Genomic DNA, 22,207 nt, shown 5'->3' with positions numbered 1-22,207 from the left:
TTTGACGTGGAGCACAGTGTGCCTTGATTGACTGTGCAGATGCATCTCATTTGTCTTTCCTTCAGGAAGTGATAATATCAGAGAGATGGTTCTTGGGGCAGTGACCTCTGCTGGTTCTGGGGTGCCTTAAGCAAGCCTTCCTCTTTGGACAGCCCTTCAGGCAGGATGAGTGAAAGGCCGCTGAGTGGAGGTTATTTTGGAATGTAGGACAGGAGATGCAAGTACTTGAATATTTAGATTTTATCTCAGTGGAAGGCCAGCTCCCCATTGTTTTGCATTGTCTTTAAATTGTAAGAAGGATCACTAGCACATCAATCCTGTAGCTTGCTAGTGGAAAGACAGAAATACTTAGTTCTTCTAAAATATTGACAGACTTCCCTTTTCTAGATGAAGAACTGTCTGTGGAGCAAACTTCTGAGTAATTTACTTCAGAGAATAAGCAGAGGTGCTTGGCTTAAAAAGTAATTAATGATTTTACTTGGCATAAAAAGTAATTAATTATTTTGGGTTGTTTTTTGGTTTTGTTTTGGATTGTTTTTTTGAAGGCTGCTTTGGAAGCAATTGATGAACTAGATCTTTTTGGAGCTCATGGAGGACACAAATCAGTCATTCATGTTCTTCCTGATGAAGTAGAACATTGTCAGGTAAAAACTAGTCTTCTGTTTCCTTTGCTAGGGGAAAAACCCACCACTTCTGTGTTTTGTTTTTAAATTAAATATTGATTAACTGAACCAAGAACTTAAATGTAAGAAGGATGGCTTCAGACTATACTGTTTGCCCTGTTTCTGGGAGATCATGTGAAAGTGAGTGATGTGAAGCACTCTCATTCTAACTTGGTTAAAAAAATATGCAATGAGTTCTTTGTTTGCAAATAGTATAGTCTGTTCCATTTGCACTTGATATAGTCTTTTGCAGTAAGTAGTTTTACACCTTTCTCTTCTGTTCTTATTTTGCCCAGTCTATCCTATACTCCATGTTGCCAAGGGCATCCACGTCAAAGGAAATAGATGCTGGCCTTCTCTCTATTATTTCTTACCCAGCTTTTGCAGTGGAGGATCTAAGCCTTGTTAATGTAACCAAGAGTGAAATCATATCCAAATTGCAGGTGAGGATTTCCTTTATTTTCCAGAGGGAAAGCGAAGCAGAATCTTCCTTTCTTAACCAAAACTCCTAGTTAAACAAGCGTTGCCAGATGCCATTCATCTGTGCATGGAATAGGCTGAGAAAATTCCCTAAGTGAGACTTAAAACTCAGCACATACTTTTATGCCTGTGTTAGTCTGTGTGGGAGACCAGTATGTGAAGTTTCCTGTATTTTCCTCTTCTTTTTACAGGGCCGCTATGGCTGTTGTCGCTTTCTCCGAGATGGTTACAAGACACCCAGAGAGGTACTTCTGTTGTGTATTCTCAGTAGGCATTAGGAAGAATTTCATCTCTCATTTATGGAGATTTTGTCTAGGGAGCAATGAGTTCAAGACTGAATGTGAAAAAGAAGTCAAGAGACTGCATGGAAACTACTTCTGGTGGTTTCAGTGGTTTTAATTACTTGCATAAAATAGGCTGCTGTTATGATTGGAATATAAGTGACTAATTTACCACTGTGGCTACATGAGTATAATTGAATTTCTAGGATCCAAGCAGGCTGCACTATGATCCTGCTGAACTCAAGCTCTTTGAGAATATTGAATGTGAGTGGCCAGTATTCTGGACATATTTCCTAATTGATGGAGTGTTTAATGAAGACAAAATTCAGGTAAGGAAAGAATTTACTTGTGATGAAAATGCAAAACCGTTTACCCACAGTATTTTATTGCTTTGTGCCATGCTTATTTTGGGTATCAACTGGATACCCCATCAGCAATATGGAAGTAGTCTCCAGCCAATCTCACCTTCCTGGGAAGTTCATGATGTGGTAGAGGCTGCAGTATTGTGCACAGCAGGGCCTCCTTGCTCTCTCTCTAGCAGGTTGAGTGGCTGTGTTAGCTGGTGTGTTCAAAGTGAGCTGAATGGGATTTATTTGCCTGGTTTTGTCTTATCACCATCCTTGATGCTCCTTTCCCAGTTACTTCAGGAAGAGACCAGCTATTTTTTTCCCCCGACCTCTATGGCTTGTCTGCTGAGAACAAGCTTCGTAGCGTGTTCAGTCCTTTTGTATATTCAGGGAGTTTTGCAGTTGGATTATGAGGAGCCATTTTAGTTTTGCTGATTCCCAAAGCTGCTTCATTCCTTTACTGTGTCAAGCATCTAGTGGTCAGGGGAGCTAAATAGATTGTAGCCCTCCCAGGTTTATAGCAGAGCCTGGAAAGTGTTGGTGAATTAGAGAGCAACATGTAGCCAGGACTAAATGTATTCAGACCAGGATTTCTGTAGATTGATGGCTTGAAGGAAGTTGTAGGCAGAGGGACAGGAGGTTGCTAAACAACCCCTTAAAAATAAAATGGCATCAGAAATGGAATTTGAGTCCAAAAAGCCCTTTTTCTGTACCAGGTGTTATAAATCAAGTGAAATACTTACCGACACTAGAAATAGAAATTGCTTTCCTTAAGGCAGTAAAAATAACCTGGTGGAGAGAAAAATGGTGGCATTTCCTGAGGGGGAAAATCAGAAAGTTGATTGAAACTTCAGTGGTGTCAATAAAAAGCCACTTGACAAAGCAATCTCTAGAACTTAGTTGGATTGTCTGAGACAGTATGTACCTGGTTGCTTTTATGATGTGCAAACAGGCATTGCCAAACATAACTGAGTGAGTCACTGAGACACTCAGGTGAGTGTCTAGTCTTCCCTAATTACTGCTGCAAACAAGTGGTTGCAATGGCAGCAACTGTTGGAAAAATAGGCACCCTGAGGACTCACAAAGAGTGGAGAAAGGGCAGGCTATCAATGTACCATAATATAAGCCTGCGAATACCTTGCTTTGCATGTTCCACTCTTCTCAGAAAGGGATAGCAAAAATAGAATTTCAGAGGTGAGTGCTGGTAGTGCTTGAAAACAGCTTCCCTGTAAGTAAAAGCTTAAATGAGATAGTTAAATGGAACAAAATAAGGGATCTAGTAAAAAAAAAGTATGAACTGTCTGTTATTCCTGCTCATAAAAATATAATCTAACATCTTCTTCTGTTCCCTTTACTTAGCTATTTGTAAACAGTTTAAATCTATTTTAAGTTTTCCATGGGGCAAATTTTGATGCCAGTGAGTTGAGATACTGCTTTCCCAGTCCTGCAAAGCAGAATTCAAAAAATCATGGACAAATGTGTGTGGTAGAAAGCTTAGCAATTTATACACCTTACACTTTTATGGATATTGACAATCCTGACATTCATTTCACTGCACTGTCATCCGTTGCAAATCTCATGTAGGATTAGTTCTTGTGACTTCTTGATAGGAATATGTTAGAGGTTTTATGCTGTGGTGGTGTGTTATAAAGACGTGCATTGATGTTTCCGGGGCTGATCCTATTGAGATGCTGGAACAGTCTCTTAAGAATTTGAAAGGTGATCTTTCATCAGCCAGTTGTGATTTCCCCTCTAATCCTTTTTGTTTATTTGTTTTTAAATGAACTTGGAGCAGAAAAATACTGCTAGAAGGTAGTACAACTTTACTGTTTCAGTTTTGCTGGCTGTAATGTGAATTCTCACTCTCTCTCTCTTAACAATACTTTCAGGTACAAGAATATAGAGAGGCTCTGGAAGGAATACTTATTAGAGAGAAAAATGGAATAGTGCTAATGCCTGAACTGTATGCAGTCCCTCCAGAAAAGGTACTGTGAAAATGCAGCATCCACTTTGGTGTGCAAAGTTATAGATATCAAGATGAATGATGGTTTTACCATTTTCCTGTAGCTGATAAATCTAAAGCAGCAAGGAAAAAAAAAAGACTACTGCCTATTATTTAAAAATTAAGAGAATTCTCACAGCTCTGGCTGAGAAATGGTAAACTAGAGGCTTCAAAATGGTCACGTTTTTAACTTGGATATCTGGGTGCCTGTGGAAATGTTAGAGCAGGTCTAATGTTTTAAATCCTGAGAGCAAGACGTATATTTAAGACATGCTGATGCTGACTTAGGAACTGAAGCTCAAAGGAGAAATAAAGCATAGACTGTCTTGGCTGTCTAGTCTATTGATTGATGGTGCTTTCTTTTCCAGAGCTTGTATGTGAGAGAGAAACACATTTCAGATGGGTCAGGGTTTGGGTTGGGGTTTTTTGTTGGATTGCCATTACTCTTTACTTGATTCTCCCCTTGAGACAGAGAAATTCAGCTGAGCTTATGTGCCCTTTTTGCGTTTGTATCTCTCTCTGCCAAATTCTTAATCCCTTCCAGACTTCTCAGCCCACACTCACTAAGGATGTGCAGCCTCCTGGGTTGGTCTGAGTTTGGGCAGGGGGTGTTGGCAGTTGATGTCTTGTTCGTAGATCTGAGGTGGAAACTGAGTTGCCTTCTTAGTGGGAAGAAATGTGTGAGAGTTCAGAGCCTTCTTGAGAATTTCTGTATGGTTATGTGGATCTGATGAACCTGCCAAATAAACAGGGCAGATGTCACCTGTTGTTTATATGTTTTTAAATGGCTATGGTAAGATGTTGTCTAGGAGGGTTTTTCCCCTGCCCTTAATAGGTCTGTATAGTGCAAAACCAAGCCAGTTTTTCTAAATTAGTAACTCTACTCTTATTCCATTGACCATTCTTGATAACACAGGAAAGGTGGAATAGGTTTCCTTTCTGGAAAGCACCTGTCCTTCAGGAAGCTAGGTAGATGTCAGTGAAGTGCCCTCTTGCAAGGGGTAGAAGGCAGACGCACAATTACCTACAAGCTGTCCAGAGGGAAGGCAGCAAAGGTGTGGTGAGAAGAAAGAGGAAGTGCTATCACCGAAGCTGTAATTGCATGCAGAGTCCCCATTTAATCTCCAGCTTCAAAGGGTGTGGCAGTATACAGAATGAAAGCATGGTTCTTGTGCTGTGAGGTGCGCTGCCTTAGAAGTATATCTAAGAGATCTCAATGTCAGTGATAGTGGTAGGTTAGAAAGGGTAGATGATAGATCCAAGAGATCTCAATGTCAGTGATAGTGGTAGGTTAGAAAGGGTAGATGATAGATTCTTTTATGTTTTTTTTCCAAGTACTTCCATGTTATTGATTGTTCTTCACAGCTCTATGGTAATTTTTCTTTTTATTTGTTCATTTTCAGGTGGATGAGGAATATGAAAGTCCTCACTCAGTGGATCGTGTCCCAGTTGGAAAGTTGCCTCATCTTTGGGGCCAGTCATTGTATGTCCTTAGCTGCCTATTAGCAGAGGTAATTGCTTCTTGTACAGTAGGTGAGCTTGTATTTCATTTTATTTTGAGCTGGCTTGACCTTCAGTTACAGTTTGGTTGACAGCTAAGGGACAATGTTTTTTCCAGTAGAAACATGTATGTGAACCATAGAGGAGTGACTTTTTTTGTGTGTGTGTGTATAGGTATGCAATTGTTTCTAATCAAGCTGCATAGATTCCCAGATGGACTAGATATATGGTTAAGCTAGAGGAATATGCCCAGGCTGCCATGACTGTGCCACAGCCCAGATTTTGCAGTGTTTCTGCTAGGCTGTGCCTTACTGTGTGGCATATGATGCCTATGGAGTTGTCCCATATTAGTCATGGCCTTGTTAAAGGAACCACTGCATATCTCTGTGGAGCTGCAAAATAAGTCACCGGCCTAGCAAAACTGTGTCAGTTGCTGCAACTCTAAAACAGGGAACTTGAAAATGTAGGTTGTTGTCAGTCATAACCATTTTCTTGTTAAAAAAAAAAATTACAGCTATTGTTTTATTCAATATACTACTTAGTAGAGGGGCTAGACAAGCCAGATTTTAAGTCCTGCTCTCCTGATAAAATATAAAGATTGGGGAAGATTTCTTCTGAATGTCATCAGAAACCTTTTACTTAGTTTTTGTTTGTTTCTTTTCTTTTTTCTTTCTGTTATGTTTATTCCAGGGATTTCTTGCTGCAGGTGAAATTGATCCCTTAAACAGAAGATTTTCCACTGGATTTAAACCCGATGTTGTGGTACAAGGTGAGGGAGTCTTTTGATCATTCTGGGTCAATTGGATCACATGATGGCAAAGTCCCCATGTAAAGAAGAGAGGACAAACATGTTTAAAAGTAATGTGGATTTTTGCATGGGATGTAGATGCTTTGATGATACTGTGAGAAGGAGTATGGAGTTGTTTGCCTAGCTGCTTTTTTCCAGTAGGAAAGATGAGTTTTAACAAACTTTAAAAAAAATATATTTGTTAAAATTTTAGGTCAGTTTAGTTCGGTTTCTCTGCGTCTCCTTTTTAGAGGAACCGGAGAACAGTGACTGGGGAGGATCTCTGTACATAGAGGTGAGGCAGCCAGAGGTAGAGAGGCAGGGAACGGCTTCTTTAGTCAGTGCAGGAACACTCAAAACCAGAAAATTAAGTAGAGGGCAAGCACCAGCTAATCAGGGCTTCAGAGTTATTCAAGGGCCTGTATTGTTGTGGAAAAGCAATTAGCTTGTTTGTCAGATGCAGGATTTGTCAATGATACCATAATCTGGGCAGGTGCTTGTTTACTCCCTGCTGGTGTCTCATGACAGTGACATTTTGTTATTCTGAAGTGCTTGCTTATTTTTAGCATTCTTTGACAACTATTTATAATGCAAAGAATTCTGAATTATTAATCCTAAACTAGTAAGCCAACTGACATGAGGAAAACCTCAGACAAGACAACAGGATGGATCAAGGCCTGGACTGTAAAGTCCTCTGATTTGGGGACTATTTTTAACTACCTCTGCCACTTTATGGCTGCTGTTACATTTATTGCTCTGCAGGTAACAGCACCTGTTCCACCCTGACTCATCTGCGTCATTATACTGTTCTGTATTAAAACAATGGTAATTTTCAAGTTATGTTTCCTCTTCTTTTATTGGGAGAAAAAGCTTTAGCGGCTGAAAGAGACTGCATGATCCAAAGCAGTAGTACTGAAATAAATCAGAAGAAACTGATCAAGCCCCAGAGAACCTTGTCCAACCTCAGAGCTGACTGCTTTGAACAGGAGGTTGGAGCAGAGACTTCTTGAGGACTCTTGAATTATTCTGTGGTCCAAAGTGGACAAGAATGGCAAGAGGCATTGAGAAGCAGAGAGCGTCTGTCTGATGCCCTCTTGCAATCCCTTTTGATCTCACTGGCTCATAAATTAAGAAAGAAGTGAGGCCTTTTGCCTTTTTAATCAACTGAATGCATTTGAGACCGCATCAGAAATATTGTGTCTAGTTCTGGGCCCCTCAGTTCAAGAAGGACAGGGAGCTGCTGGAGAGAGTTCAGCGCAGGGCCACAAAGGTGGTGGAGGGAGGGGAGCATCTCCCTTCCGATGAAAGGCTGAGGGAGCTGGGGCTCTTTAGCTTGGAGAAGACTGAGGGGTGACCTCATTAATGTTTACAAATATGTAAAGGGTAGGTGTCAGGAGGATGGAGCCAGGCTCTTCTCAATGATGTCTGATGATAGGACAAGGGACAATGGGTATAAACTGAAACACAAGGAAGAATTTTTTCACTGTGAGGGTGATGGAGCACTGGAACAGGCTGCTCTGATGGGCTGTTGAGTTTCCTTCTCTGGAGACATTCAAAACCCAGCTGTTCAAGTTCCTCTGTGACCTACTCTAGGTGGTCCTGCTTCTGCAGAGGGGGTTGGACTAGATGATCTTTTGGCATCCCTTCCAACCCTTAAGGTTCTATGATTCTGGGATTAGTTGAGAGGTGACAGTAGAGACAGTCATGTAAAAAGAGGAGCATGTTGGTTCTTACTAGTGGTTTTGTTTTCTGTTATGCAGTAACTGTTTTGGCAGAATCTAATCAAATTAAGAATCTCTTGCAAGACCATGGCATCAATGTTCAGAGCATCGCTGATATCTATCCGCTCAGAGTGCAGCCAGCTCGCATCCTGAGTAACCTCTACACCATGCTGGGTAGGTGTTTGAATACGGAAGCCTCTCTCTAATGCTGTGCAAGGTATTTTTTTGAAGAGTAGTGGTTTGGTTCTTTTGCTTTTCTTGCTTCATTCACACTGTCTCATTTTCTTTGATTTATTTTCTTTTAAGTAAATTTCTTTGATTTTCAAAAAATGGAGTTGTACAAAGAAACTTAACAAAATTAGAACTTCTGTCTTAAGTAAGGAACTCCAAGAGGGGAAAAAAAAAAAAGGAAAGCCTCATTAGAAAAGGTGGCCAAAATGCAAGTTTCCCCATGCCCTTGGAGTTAGGCATGAACTGATGCTTTTTTTTTTTTGTCCTGCGGGAGCTACTTTCACAGAGAAACTGACTTTAGAAAAAAATGCCTCGAAAAATTCAGAAAAAAAAGTGAAATGTTTTTCAGAAGTCAGACTACTTCTGTTTTAAGGCTGGAAACTGAGCGGTGTGGTTGCCATTCTACTACTAGATGGCCTGGGAAATTTTCTGCTCCAAATCAGGGCAGGATCAGAATACCTTTGGTCTGTCAGGTTCTTGCTAATGTTCCTTCTGACCCTGAGTTGAGTCGAGCCAATGAAGCTCTCTGTTGCAAACCAGAAGCCTTTAGGACTTTTCTAAACACAAGACTTCAAATATGTTCCTCAGCAGTGGCCCTAGAGGTCTGTTTTACTGAGACTCTGGCACTCGAATGAGATAAATGCCCCAAATGTCCCACTGGTACTAGTTCTGGTTCTTGAATTATGTTTTTTAACAGTCTCTTTTGATAATCCTTACTGGAATGAATTTTATCTTGGTGAAAAATTCATTACATGTATTCCTAATGCAACTTAGTTTTACTACTTCAAGCATACCAGCAACTCACGAGTCAAAACTGTGGATGTTACTACAAAGTAAAATTGAGATGGGATAAATCATCAGTGGGAGATTCCATTACAGCATTGACTGGGGCAGCTGTATTGTCCTTCTTAGTCAGTCTGGACTTTGTTCTACTGGCAGTTTCGTTACAGATAGTGCTGAGGGAGAGCCTGAGGCTCTTCATAGGGTGGGCTTGTTTTTGGTTTTTTTTGTTATTGTGATGATGGGGTTTTTTGGGGTTGTTTTTTGTTTGTTTAACAGGATGTTGTTAGGAAGCCTTCAAATAAGTCTTAGAAAGTGTGCCCTTTACATGGAGAAGGGAAATTGCATGTGCCACTTTTGGAAAAGAGTCTTTATCACACAGAACATGAAACATTTGCAGGGCTTTACTGAAGCTTTCATTTACTTCAAAATAATTCATAATAGCTTTCTTTCACTAGTGGGAGGGTGAGTAGGCTGATTTTACACATTGGTATATTGTTTTTATCAGCGACTTCTTTGGGAATCTTCACGGTGGTATTTTTTCATGGTTGGTTGGCTCATATTCCTTATCAGACAGATGCAAGTCAGCTCCTTGCTCCTGGAGCAAAGACTGCAGTGCAGATCATTCACTAATAAGCTCTACTGAGAAAAATGGAGCTTACTAGCCTGATGAAAATCTGTCTTTGTATTTGAATATTGAATGAATGTGTTTGGATTTACCCTTCTGTGGGCAAAAACTGGTAAGGCTCTGCAGTGAAAGCACTGCAATTTCTGTTGTATGTTGGTGGCCTTGTTTTTGAAACGGCATTCCTAGTGTCTGTCTTGGTGGAGAAGCTTTGGATGCTGAGCTTTGGGTGTAATTCAAAGACCCCATCCCATGGATCATGAAGCCAACATTTTTATTTTTAATCAGACCTTTGAAGAACTCTGGCTATTACATTGTTGCTGGTTACAAAACAAACCAGTCTGTAGCATCTCATCCTGTTACCTGTATACTGCCTTGCTGATATCAATAAAGGAAACCTTCTTGTCTAAAATGATTGTTGTGGAAAACCACCCAGGAAATGTTAGGTGAGGCTTTTTTTTTTCTTTCTCTTTTTACAGGTCGGAACAAGAACATGAAATTGAGTGGACGGCCACACCGACATATTGGAGTGTTGGGCACCTCCAAGCTGTATGAGATAAGAAATCAAATATTTACTTTCACCCCTCAGGTGAGCATGTAAAACTATCAGGGAAATCACTGCTTACTTCATGGTTCATCATTAGTGAAGTACTTTGCTTTGACTTGTTGTTGCTCTACTTCAGATAGAGCAGGGCTGATAAAGCAGATGTGCTTTGCTTTGTGGAGTTTTATTTAAGAGTGTTGGGTGATGAGCAAGGGAGGACTGCTTATAAAGCTCTCTTCTGTCACAGAGTCTGGCTCCTGACATAGGAGAACACAGCAAATCGATAGTACAGAGTTCTTACTGATCTCTGCCCGAACCAATGTTCTAGCTAATGAAATAATAATTTCTCCAGAAATTGGTCACTTAAATCTCTTTCTACTGATTGGTTTGATGGAAAATTTCGTGTCACATAAGCGTGCCAAGTACTGTAACTCCCAAGAGACTAAAATATAATCTGTTATTTTATTGTTGAAAGGGTCAGTGACACTGAGAAAGGGATGTTCTATCTTTGTTTTCTATTTAGTGTCTTTTTGAATGTAGCTGTAAGCTTGAATCCTGACAGAATGAATGGCTCTTATTTATAAGTCTAATGAAATAAGACGCATATTCCTGTAGACTTCTTCTAGAAGTTGCTACTACAAGGCCAAGGGGTTACTTACTCCAATCATGTATAACTGGAGCAGGGTTAAAAATGCTCACACCCTCCTAAATGGAAGTTTGACTAGTGAAGTCTTTAATTTCCAGTGGATGGCATTAAATGGACTCCATAGATGGCTTCTCCATAATGTGCAAACACCATCAGATTTACTGCAAAAGAGATGGGATCCTTTCCTCTTCTTCCCCACGTCAATTGATTACAAGCAGCTCTAGAACACGTGGCTTGTTGTGTTGTTTCCCCAGACCAATTTTCACTTTTGCAAATCAGGAGAAAGTTCCTTCGAGTTGCAGGTTTTTTTCTAAATATCTCTTTGTCCATATCTTACTATGTAAGTAGGACCCAATATTCCAGCTGAAATCTTGCCCTGTATCAAGTATGGACGTACATGGTAATATATTCCAAAATGGCATTTATCTTTGCATTAGCAACACATTGACAGTTTCTGCTTATTCTGTGTTTGACTAAAACCTCCATAAATTTTTCTGTTGTACTTTGTAGCCAGAAATTTCCCCCCAAGGTCTGGTTTTTTTTGAGTGGGGTGGAATTAATGTTTAATTTCACATTAGCAGTTAGCTCATCAGTGTTGATCTTGAGTAACAGCTACAAATTCTGCGGGTTTGTAGTTTGTATTTCATCCTGTTCTCTAATAAAAATATTGAGCGCAAAAGGTGACCCCATTTGACATACACTTTTGGTCTGAAAATATGGTTAATAACTACCTTTTCAGAATTTTTCCAGAAGTTCTACCTCCTCATTTGTTTTTTTCTTAAAAAACCCTGCAAAATGTTGAGAGATGTCAGCTCCTTACTTCTACCTACCATCTAGTTGCTCCCAAAGAACAAAATTGGACTTGCTTGCAGAGATTGTTTTTGACGTGACTGTTTGGCCATCTTGCTGTATCATTTTGTGATTATCTTGGGAGTCTCAAATTGGCTTTGTTTTCTTGTGCTTCCGGGCACTGAAATCGGTTTGACTGTTCTGTGTTATCCTGGCTATTCCTTTTTAAAAAAGACAAGCAGTGTATTTGCTTCTCTTTGGATTTCTGGGACTTACTCTTCCTGAATTATCATAGAATCATAGAATGGTAGGGTTGGAAGGCACCTTTAGAGATCATCTAGTCCAACCCCCCTGCAGAAGCAGGTTCACCTAGATCAGGTCGCATAGGAACATGTCCAGGCGGGTATTGAAGACCTCCAGGGAAGGAGACTCCACAACCCCTCTGGGCAGCCTGTGCCAGGGCTCCCTCACCCTCACAGTGAAATAGTTTTTTCTTAAGTGGAACTTTTTGTGTTCCAGCTTCATCCCATTACCCCTTTTCCTGTTGCTAGCTACTATAGAAAAAAGGGATGTCCCAACCTCCTGACACCCACCCTTTAGATATTTGTAAATGTTAATAAGATCATGTTAATTATCCAAACTAATTGCAAGTAGCTCAGGGATTGTTTTGGCTAGTTCCTTTAGTTCTGTGAAGTAATTTCTGTGGACTTTGCTAGCTTGAATTTTAAGTGCTCACTCCTTCCCAAGGCTTATGTGCTTCCTTTTGTTGTGGCTGCCTTGACATACTTTCCATGGTTTGCCCAGCTTTTTTGGTTTCCAGCTCCTTAAACAGCCATAGTAGACTGTTAGTATAGTTCTTAGGTTTCCTTTGTGAGAATGTCCTGGATTCATCTGGGATAAGGTTAATTTTCACAGGAAGCTGGGAGAGGGCACAGTCAGGACAGCTGCTCCAACTAGCCAAGGGGATATTCTCTACCATGTGGTGTCCTGCTCAGGATATAAACTGGGGGAGCTGGTGGAGTTGGGAGAAAGGAAAGATCAGAGCTCAGGAGCAGGCTGAGCATTGGGTTCTGGGTCGTGAGCAATTACCAGTGAATATGTCACTCACTTTGTATATTCTTTTATTAGTATTACTGTTATTACTACATCTTCTCTCCTTGTGTTGTCCTATTAAACTACCCTGATCTCAGCCCACAGGTGTTTACCTTTTTTTCTTGATTGTCCTCCTCATCCCACTGGGGCTGAGGAGTGAGTGAGCAGCCACATGGTGCTTAGTTGCTGGTTGAGCCTAAACTATACCATGGGAACAGCACACTTTACATTTACATTTAAGGTACCTTTTTTTACCAGTAACTGCCAGCTTTTCTGTCTTCTGCTGGACTTTCAGATTGCTCCCAAGAGACATACACTTATTACTTCCAAGTCCCCAGCATGCACTTCAGCCTATTATTCATTTTGTTGCTATTGTTTGCTTTTTATTCCACATTTAGAGTACTTCTATCTTCCACATCATAGGTTGCTGTAATTCATCACTGGGAAGATTCTGCTTCATGGATTGGATTGTCTACTTTTTATCTGTGTAACGTACTTCTTTCACAGTCAGCCTACAGGTGTAAAAATGGACTCTGCACAAGCATGGATTTTTTTTTCCCCACAGTCATAGACCTTACAAGGCCAATTCATGGAGTCTGAATTGTGGACAAGAATAGTTCATACGACTTTTGTGAATAATTTAAGGGAAAAAAATTAATGGGGAGGGGGGGAAAGAGAGCACTGACAACTACTCATGTACTGTATTTCTCTGTTCTCTAGTTTACTGACCAGCATCACTTCTATCTGGCTCTAGACAATCAGATGATTGTGGAGATGCTCAAGACAGAGCTGGCTTACCTCACTTCTTGTTGGAGGATGACAGGGAGACCAACCCTGACATTTCCTATCACCCACACAATGCTTGGTAAACTTGATTTTCTGTGTTTCAAGCAGAGTAGATTACTGCAGGGGTGTAGGATGGAAGTCGGTTTGAGAGGAGACAGGTGACATGACTGTTCCGACATCTTTCTAACATCAAAACCTCCTCAAGGGAATGCTGAATTGTCATGATGTGGTAATATTTCATTTTAGTTTTACATCCTTACATCTCTCCATCATCTCCTACTATTCCTGTTCATAGATGTTTGATAGAAATCCCTTTGGAACTTGAGTGGGTTGGGTTTTGTCTTGAGAAATCCCTTTAGGACCTGTCTCAGGGTTATTTTTTGTTTGCCTGTTTGTTTGGTTTTTTTAATAACCTAGTATTGATAGCAGTTGTGGGTTCTGCTTTAAATTTGCCTGTTTTACTTTGTAGAGAACACTCAGTAGCCCACTCTGTTTGGACACGATAATTTAAGAATGTCTTGGTAAGCTTCAACTCTTCATTATTCTTTTTTAGTTGATGATGGTACTGACATTCATCCAGCAGTTCTTGCCACCATAAGAAAATTAGAAGATGGTTACTTTGGAGGTGCAAGGTAATGTCAGAATCCCCAAATGATTGTCTCCATGACTTTTAAAATTAAATCCTATACAAGCCTCAGTTTTGAACTTGTGGTAATGCACAGACCTTGTACTAGAACTCTGCATAGTGAGAAGTTTCAGCTTATGTTATTATGTTGTAATCAGATGGTAGCTGAACTTCAAATGCAATGGGAAGGTTCTGTCTCCTGAGAGGTGTATCATCTCTGACTGCACTTAATGGATAAGGAAAAACAAACCTTTGGAAATACAAAAGCTTGATTTTGGTTGGGCTTTTGTTTTTAAGAAGTGGTTATCTTTCACATGTCTTTGTTCAAGAACTCTCTTCAGATAAACATAGAGCAGCCTGCATAATTCAGCTTTGAGTTAGACCTGTACCATAACACAGTTGTGTTCACTTAGTGGCTGGAGCAGTAAGTACGCAGCTGGATCTGCAACTATTGTTTTGCATTTGGTGTTTTCGGTTTTCTGTTTCTGCTGCTTTGTAGTTACCAAAGGTGGATTTAACATCAGGTTTCATACATTTTGGAGAAGTTGTTGAAAGCTCAGTGAACATTAATCAGTATCAAAATGGTGGATGTTAAAGCTCTTTGGTGTGTATTCCTGTCTGCAGAGTGAAGATAGGCAAGCTGTCAGAATTTCTTACTACCTCTTTCCATACACATCTGAGCTTCCTGGATCCAGACTGTGATGTGAAACTGTTTGATGACAATAATGAAGACTGTAATAGTCCTGACAGTGAATATGGAGGTTATCCAGAAGATTTCTGTGAAAGAGGTAGTGTTTTTTCACTTTTTCTCTGTCAAGGTCTATCAGCAGAGCCTGACTCTACCTACAATGCAGAGTCTTATTTTTTGTGCAGCTGATAGTCATTCAGATTTCTCATCCCATCAGTCTGAGGACAGTACCTGCAAGACTTAATCAGGGAAGCAATTTGTGCGTATTCTTCCTATGACTGTAGTATGGCATTGACCAGTAACTGCTGCAATAAAGCAGAGTCTGAAGAGTTAACAGATGGGAGTGTGTGTGGAGGAGACTGGAGTGAGGAAGAAACTGAGGAGTTATAGACAAGAGCTTTTGTAGAAGAGACAATAGAATCATAGAATCATTTAGGTTGGAAAAGACCTTTAAGATCTTTGAATCCAACTGTGCTGTGGACCACTGACATGATAAAAACCCTTTTACTTCCTTTCAGAGAGAAAACCAGCTTCTTCATGTAACTGTTTTAAAGATGTCAAAAACTCTTTACCTTTTTTTCTTTCCATTTTGTTCAGTTTAAAGATCTCTTGCTTAGAATATTCTTGCATTTTCTTATACCTTGTCTATGTAAGCAAGAATAGAAGGGTATGTTTTAAAAAGAAAGCACCGATAAGTTCTGATTTTACCTTTAATAAACCTTTTCTTTTATGTATGTCACACTAGAAAGCCAGGATGAGTTGGATCAGTATATAAATGATATCCTGCAGAGTACAGCACTGAAGTCATACCTACCTCCCATTTCAAGGACTGCGAATCAACCACCTGTGTTCAGTGCAAACCATTCTACAAATGAGATACTGTCAATAATGGCCAAGACAAAAGGCTTGGAGGTTCCAGGTATTCCTCCCTAATATTTAATAATAGAAGACCTGGTTTGGATGCTATAAGGGTAAGGTCAAGTATTTCAAAATTCCACCATTTAAAAAGAACCAGTGGCATAAATGTGTTGTAGTTACCAAAAAGAAGAATGAGCCTGAAGCTGTTACTGCCATGTTCCCACAGTATCCCATGTCTGGGTGTATACGTAGATTACCTGCCATGAAATGTAACATAGTGTTATGGTAACTGCTACAGATTCTCAGATGGATAGAATTTTAGAGCCTGAATCAGGGAATTCATGTTTTTGGTCTCTATATAGAATATTTTTTATTTCAATCAACTTGTGGTGGAATCAAATGTTTCAATGCCAGAAAATCCTAAACATGCACATGTGCTTTTGAAAAAACAAATGGAATAGAGAGGGAGGACAGTATTCCTAACTATGCAATATATTTAATAGGCTGATTGGAGGATCTATCCCAAATTAATGCTCTGACTAAATTTGTAAATAGATTCCAATACATGCATTGTTTTGTATGTAGGCATGTAGTATTCCATGCCCTGGTTAAGGGAAGGCTTCCCTTCAGTATAGATTAATAACTTTCAAGGTTTTTTGTTAACCTTTTCTCCTGTCTTTCATGTGCCACATCATCTGCTGCTCTATTAAATTCAACCAGTGAAGTCAACACAGCATTAGCCTGCTTTTTGCATTGTCATTTTAATTAGGTTATCTTACCGGTTAGATCATTTTCTCCACATGCTTCCTGTTAAACTGTTTAAAACACTTAGCAGGGGCGAGTTGCTGGGCTGTAGGATCTCTGAGGCATGGGCCATTGTAAGAGGTATCAGTTGAGCATGGAGCACCTGAGCCTTTGACATGCTGATCTCAGAAGCCCCTGAGCAAGCCTGCAAAGAGATGAGGTTCAGAAAAGGGAGCTTGTTGCTAGGTTCCACATGCAGCATCTCAGAAGATTTGCATCTATACTTTGACTCTTGGAAGTATTTTTGCTGCTTTTGCCTAGTACAATTCCTTCGTGTAGGCATTTTCAAGTAACTGAAATGAACCTTTTTCTGGTGGCTTTGCTTTTCAGCTGTTTCTATGTCTCTTCCCACTGAAGTTCTGAACAGACACAGGAAGTCTCTGAATCTTGTTGATAATCCCCATTTCTTTGAGACAAAGGTAAGCTGTGGGAATTTTTATGCTGTTTTATGTTTTTAGGACCTAGTACTGTGGCCTTTCTGGTGTTTCCCAGCCAAACCCTGTGCTAGTTCTCATTTTCCTTCACAGATGAGCCATTCTGCCCAAAGCACCAGGTAGCTAATCCCTTGTTTTGGAATATTTTTGTTTGGCTAGGTGAAGGCTTTTTCATTAAACAGACATTATCAAGTGGAAATTTTCTAACTGTATGTGCCAAACAGAAAATGATGTAGTAGGTGCTTATTTTTAAAGGTTAAGTCATTTTATCTTTAGTTCTAACTGAACACACAAAGGGAAGGATGTGATGTTTTCATGGCCTTTAGAGACAGTCTAACTGGGAAGATATCCTAATTCATGGCCTTCAGAGATGTTCTCCAAGAAAAGCTACTTACAGTAATGTCTGGGCAGGAAGGAAGTGTATGAAAGGACAAGGATCTTTAAGGCACCAGCCAAATCCCACTACAAGGCATCAGGATGAGGTTGTGGTGGGAGCTTGTTTTGTCCAGCCTTCTGAAGGATTCTGCTCTGTAGGATCTGTTTGTGGAAAAGGTATTTTAAGACCACATAAATGACTGAATAGCTTATGAAACAAAACTTGTCTTCATCCAAGAACTCACCACAGGTTTATGTCATCTGAGTAGTTAACATGGTAACTTCATAGCCTTGGAAAGTTTATGATGGCTACATCTGCATTCATAACGCACCACATATATGGTGAGATGGAACCCAAAAACCTCTGAATTATTTGAACCTAAAAAAAAGAGGCAACATCTTTCTGCTTTTCTCCCAAAAAGTGACAGAAAATGACGGAAAGTGTGCAAATAATTTGTTTTCCTTGTTTGACAAAATATTTGTTTTGCCCAAAAAATGGCTTTCCTTGTTGATCAAACCAAAACCAGAGACAAAGTTCCATTCTGGGTGTTGTATCTCCTGAAAGTGGTCTCCTTTTCATGTCTGCAGTAGTCTGGCAAGAACTATGTGATGTGCCTGTATTTCAAGTGCAGAGTTATGTTACAAGTCTGTTATATTGTTTAATGGGTAGTTGCAATTTGAATTTGACCTGCAACTCTTTTTCAAGATCATCTCTTTGATTTTTTTCATCCATCAGTGTTATCAGGGCCGTGACAGTGTTTTGCACTTACCTGAAGATGCTCGTGGTGATTTGGATTGCAGGAAGCTTGTTGAGCAGCTGAAGGAATGTCCAACACTCCACGATCAAGCAGATATCTTGTATATCTTGCATATACTAAAGTGAGTTGCCTGAATATAAACTTCAGCATCTTTAATTTTGGTCACAACTGTCTGATTACTCTTGTGCAAAAGCTTTCCACTGTTGAGGGTTGTGCTGTGTGTTTGAGGGGAGAGGTTAAAATATTTTCTGCTTTAACAAGAATATGTTCAGTTACCTTGATTACAGAAATAATTTGGAATTTTTGCAAAAATTTGCAAAAATGCTGGTGCAAATTTCAGAGTAGAGATTTGGTGTGATTTTTATACACAAGAAGTGGAGGGAAACCTCATCTTGTCGTTTTCTAACTTAAAAGCAAATTGCACTATTAAATGTGCAGAGGGATTAGAGTTAAAAATACTGACTACTTATTAAGTGCACCCCTGGTTAAGACTTGGTGCATTTCAAAATCTTCCTGGGAGCAGTCTTACCCCAGCTGCTGGAGTAAATAAACAGCTGCTATTTAAATAGCTTTGGTAGGAACAAAATGCAAATACAAACCAACAGACTCGTCTTCTGGAGTGCACATATTGGGCTTTTTTCCCATGCAGGAGAGTCCTGCAGGAACCTGTCAGGAAGTTAGTTTTGGATGCAAAGACAAGTCTGTATTAATCACAGATGTTCTTCCTTACTGCCACAAAGATTGTGGATTTGTTTATTTCAGTCTTTGTCCTGTGAAGACCTTTTCTTTGATCTTCTTGATTTCCCAAGCAAAATGTTTAGCAGCATCTTTTAAAGATACATTCTGAAAAACAAAAAGTCATTTCGTTGTTTAACTACACGTAACACCCTTATTTTTCTGTCCTGGACTTGTTTCACCATGGGAGTCTGTGTTGGGCAAGCAGGTGGACTGCTGGTGGACTCTGTCCCTCCAGCAGAAGTTGAAAGGCTGTTCTATGATGCTGCAAAACGTTATCAAAGAGAAGCCGTAATGCAGTGAACTTCAAATCCAGAGGAAGAACAGAAGTCTCCTTTGCTTTTTCAATAATGGCATAAACAGTGTGGAAGCTCAGTTAATAGCTAAGAAAGAGGCAGGGCAAAATAACTTGGAGCACCCAGAGATACCTAAAAAATTGGTGTAGTCTTCAGCAGTACTGAATATGTTTCTGAATTTGGGTCTGAAAAAGCACCACATGGGGTGTTCCTCCAGCAAACTGTGTGCATGGTCAACTCAGAGCCAGGTGGGAAATCCATTGGATGGTTGTCTTGAAGTCACTGGCTTGTGGCTGAGTGAGTGCTCAAGTTCATGTGAAGGTTCCTGATACCAAGAAGGTTTTGTCCACATGTAACTGATCTCTGTGAAGGCCCACGTGTCCCATGGACTACTTAATTCTGTCACCAGAAGGGGCAATGCCATCAAAATCAGGCTGCTTGATGTGTGGTAAGGTTAAGTGGTACAGCATTTTAGGTGGTGACAATTAACCTTCTCTCTCTTTTCTGGCAGAGGTGCTGACTGGGACACAGAGCTGGACGGCCAGTACGGTGTCACTGTTCATTGCCTCCTCAACGAGCTCTACAGAAAAGCCGGCCTCAATCAAGAGTGGGGCTTAATCCGCTACATTTCCGGTATCCTCAAAAAGAGGGTGGAAGTCCTGGCTGAGGTATGAAACACAAACAATGCTGGTTCAGTTTCCTGCCTGAAAACAGAGATACAACTACCAGTATGCTAGTGGAGCTTGCACTTGCCCTTCTCCCAGTCTTACTTCACAACATACATAGTGCAGCTTTTGCAGTAAATGTTGCAGTAAACGTTGGTTGCTTTTCTGATCTAAAATCCTATTATGAGATCTTTACCTTTCATCTGTACTGCAAACTGAGCTAATGTTGGTGTGGACTGGTTGTGGAGGCTCAATTTAACCTCTGTTTGTCAGAAAAGCTTAATTATGTGCTTTGAAAGCTGTAGTTGTCATTGGGAATTGTCTATTGCTGTTGTGATAGCATGAACACTTTTGGAGTACCAGTACGTCAGGGCGCTAGCGATGATGCAAAAACGTGTTCTGCTGATTTATGTCCCATTGGGCAAACAGCCTGCTGTGTGCCTGGATGTTCAGAGGATGTTCATATCTGAGACTATTAAATGGTAACAACAAAGATCCACTGTAGGGGTAGAGATTAGATTTTGAACGCTACAGACATGTTTCCTCTCACATACTCTAAATTATTTGCCTTCAGACTTATTCCTGCATATTTCTGAAGAGCTCTCTCTCTAATTCCCGGCCATCTCCAAAGCTTTGACTGTCACACTTAATATGCCCTGTTTTAGTGACTGTCCTATCTATGGGGAGCTTCGTGTGATGATCTCCCAGTGTGTTGCTTCGTTAGGCACGTCACCTTTTCCATCCTTGAGACATGAGCAGTACAGACATGCTCACGGAGAGCCATGGATGGTAAATAGAGAAGATACTAAGAAAGAATTGGGAAGGTGGAGAGCAGAGATGATCTCTCCCTACCATGTTAAAGGAGGAGAAAATAGACTTTTCAAGTTCAGAGGAACATTGCTCTGTGAGGTCTTTGGGTCAGAATGCTAAAACAGATAAACTGAACAACCACTTTTAAAGGAGGTTGATGTAAAAGAGTAGACACTGTGGTACTGGGTGAAGCATCTATTTTAGAATTTATCGGAATGCCTGATTCAGGAATGTGATGCAATATGTTCAGTGTTTAAGAGATGTGTTATTCCACAGGATTTCTTTTCTTGGCTAGAACTGACATGTTTTTCATTGATTAAAACTGGGTTTTGTCTTAAACAAAGAACAAATAAGGATGATAAAGGTAAAGTCCTTTATTGATCTGCTATCTGCTAAACATTATGCTGCTGATTTCACTGAACAGGGAAGCATGCTTTCAGCTTAGGCAAACCATCATAGCCCTGATGACCTCAGGGGATCTTTGGCAACTAGTTAACAGCATTCTACTGGATCTGCATGTCTGGTAGCTAACAGAAATGCACTTAAAAGTTGCTAAAAAAAGAAACTTATTTTGGGGAATTTAAAAGCAGTAACACTTCCAGATGACTAAGAGAAAAGTGTCTTGCTTTCTGTTCTTTTGTGGTAGGCATGCACAGACCTTCTGTCACACCACAAGCAACTTACAGTGGGCCTGCCACCAGAACCCCGTGAGAAGATCATTACTGCGTAAGTTGGAGCTCTACCTCAGTTACAGAAGCAGCTTGCCCTTCATTGTCCTGCCAGTGCCCTTCTGCTGCTGTTATCTTGGTTTTATGGACAGGCTGGATCAATGGACCAAGGCCAGTAGCATGAGGTTCAACAAGGGCAAGTGCCAGGTCCAGTATTTGGACCATGATAACCCCATGCAACACTATAGGCCTGGGGCAGAGTGGCTGGAAGGCTGCCCAGAGGAAAAGGACCTGGGAGTGTTAAATCGACAGCCCTCTGAATGTGAGCCAACAGTGTGCCCAGGTGACCAAGAAGGCCAATGGCATCCTGGCCTGTGTCAGACACAGTGTGTCCCCTGTACTCAGTGCTAGTGAGGCCACACCTTGAATACTGTGTTCAGTTGTGGGCCTCTCACTACAAGAAGGACATTTGAGGTGTTTGAGTGTGTCCAGAGATGAGTAACAAAGCTGGTGAAAGGTCTAAAGAACAAGTCTTACGAGTAGCTGAGGGAACTGGAGTTGTTTAGCCTGGAGAAGAGGAGGCTGAAAGGAGACGTGATCACTCTCTACAGCTACCTGAAGGGGAGTTGAAGTGAGGTGGTGGTCAGTCTCTTCTCTCCAGTAATGAATGATGGGACATGAGGAAATGGGTTCATGATGTCCAGTCTAAACCTCTCCTGGAACATTTGGAAGAACTTTTTTACCAAGAGGGTTATTAGGCGTTGGAACAGGCTGCCCAGGGATGTGGTGGAGTCACCATCCCTGCAGAAATTCAAAATACACATAGATGAGATGATGAGGGATATGGTTTAGTTTAGTGACGGGCCTGGCAGTGTTGGGTTAGTGGTTGGACTCAGTGATCTTAAAGGTCTTTTTCAGCCATAATGATTCTTTGATTAAAACTCATTTCTCACCTTCAGAAGAAACAGCAGCCACCCAGGAAGAATCTTTGGCATCTTTGTGGTGCAAAGATGTTTCTGGGTGACTTGGTTGCGGTGCTTGTTCAAGAGATTAACAGCAGGTGCCTGAGTCACTCCTAACCGTGGTTTGCTTTCTTGCAGCCCAATGCCTCCTGAGGAGCTCACAGATCTCATTTATGAAGCCAGCGGCCAAGACATCAGCATTGCAGTGCTGACACAGGTACGCAGCTTGTATACAATAAAGAGCTCTTTCAGCTGT

At 40.6% G+C, this 22,207-nt stretch overlaps 1 protein-coding gene across 2 annotated transcripts in view; it reads left to right on the top strand.

The window, feature by feature from the left end:
• The window catches only part of PHKA2 (phosphorylase kinase regulatory subunit alpha 2), a 48,079-nt gene that overhangs the window by 11,386 nt on the left and 14,486 nt on the right, over window positions 1–22,207 (top strand). For both annotated transcript variants that reach the window (XM_061988578.1, XM_061988577.1), the window contains exons 7-24: window positions 546–644; window positions 959–1,105; window positions 1,334–1,387; window positions 1,630–1,752; window positions 3,660–3,755; window positions 5,176–5,283; window positions 5,963–6,041; window positions 7,820–7,954; window positions 9,896–10,005; window positions 13,208–13,352; window positions 13,827–13,905; window positions 14,523–14,686; window positions 15,332–15,505; window positions 16,579–16,667; window positions 17,794–17,936; window positions 19,358–19,514; window positions 20,968–21,047; window positions 22,090–22,168. In XM_061988578.1, the coding sequence (XP_061844562.1) occupies window positions 546–644; window positions 959–1,105; window positions 1,334–1,387; window positions 1,630–1,752; window positions 3,660–3,755; window positions 5,176–5,283; window positions 5,963–6,041; window positions 7,820–7,954; window positions 9,896–10,005; window positions 13,208–13,352; window positions 13,827–13,905; window positions 14,523–14,686; window positions 15,332–15,505; window positions 16,579–16,667; window positions 17,794–17,936; window positions 19,358–19,514; window positions 20,968–21,047; window positions 22,090–22,168 (2,061 nt within the window). The remainder of the gene's footprint in view (window positions 1–545; window positions 645–958; window positions 1,106–1,333; window positions 1,388–1,629; window positions 1,753–3,659; window positions 3,756–5,175; window positions 5,284–5,962; window positions 6,042–7,819; window positions 7,955–9,895; window positions 10,006–13,207; window positions 13,353–13,826; window positions 13,906–14,522; window positions 14,687–15,331; window positions 15,506–16,578; window positions 16,668–17,793; window positions 17,937–19,357; window positions 19,515–20,967; window positions 21,048–22,089; window positions 22,169–22,207) is intronic.

The sequence above is a fragment of the Colius striatus genome, chromosome 1 (assembly GCF_028858725.1).
Source record: "Colius striatus isolate bColStr4 chromosome 1, bColStr4.1.hap1, whole genome shotgun sequence".
Classification (NCBI taxonomy): Eukaryota; Metazoa; Chordata; class Aves; order Coliiformes; family Coliidae; genus Colius; species Colius striatus.
Note: the sequence above shows the minus strand (reverse complement) of the source record. Positions and strands in the feature narration are given on the sequence as shown.